Source organism: Pterocles gutturalis, unplaced genomic scaffold, assembly GCF_000699245.1.
Source record: "Pterocles gutturalis isolate BGI_N339 unplaced genomic scaffold, ASM69924v1 scaffold1402, whole genome shotgun sequence".
NCBI classification, from domain to species: Eukaryota; Metazoa; Chordata; class Aves; order Pterocliformes; family Pteroclidae; genus Pterocles; species Pterocles gutturalis.
This window is the reverse complement of record NW_010114917.1, coordinates 5712-6077: the sequence shown is the minus strand read 5'-3', so window position 1 is coordinate 6077 and position 366 is coordinate 5712. Positions and strand designations below refer to the sequence as shown.

Here is a 366-nt window from a genome sequence, read left to right as displayed (position 1 = left end):
CGCTGAGCGGGCACAGGGTGAGGGGCTACACCGTGGGACAGGGTCCGACCTGCTGCCGTGTGTCCCCAGTGCAGCCACCAGGGCTCCGAGAACTGCACGTACCGCAACTTCTCCAGCGCAGCGCAGGCAGTGACCGAGTGGTACATCCTGCAGTCCACCAGCATCCTCGCCCGCGTGCCGCTGCAGGACAGGATCCGGATGGGGTACCAGGCGGAGGACATGATCCTGGCGTGTCTCTACGGCGCTGAGCCCTGCAACTACAAGTAGGTGCACCCGGAGCTCCCAGCCCTGTTCCATCACACCGGGAATGGCACGGGATGCTAAAGGCATGGCAGCCTTTTTCTTGTCTCTTTTTAAGGTCTGTAT

General features: G+C 62.3%; 1 protein-coding gene across 1 annotated transcript in view; it reads left to right on the top strand.

Moving 5' to 3' along the window:
- SCNN1B (sodium channel, non-voltage-gated 1, beta subunit) overlaps positions 1 to 366 on the top strand; it is a gene marked incomplete at its 3' end in the record, with an annotated part of 8217 nt that overhangs the window by 2145 nt on the left and 5706 nt on the right. The window contains exon 3 of the mRNA XM_010074957.1: positions 70 to 263. Within this exon, the coding sequence (XP_010073259.1) occupies positions 70 to 263 (194 nt within the window). The remainder of the gene's footprint in view (positions 1 to 69; positions 264 to 366) is intronic.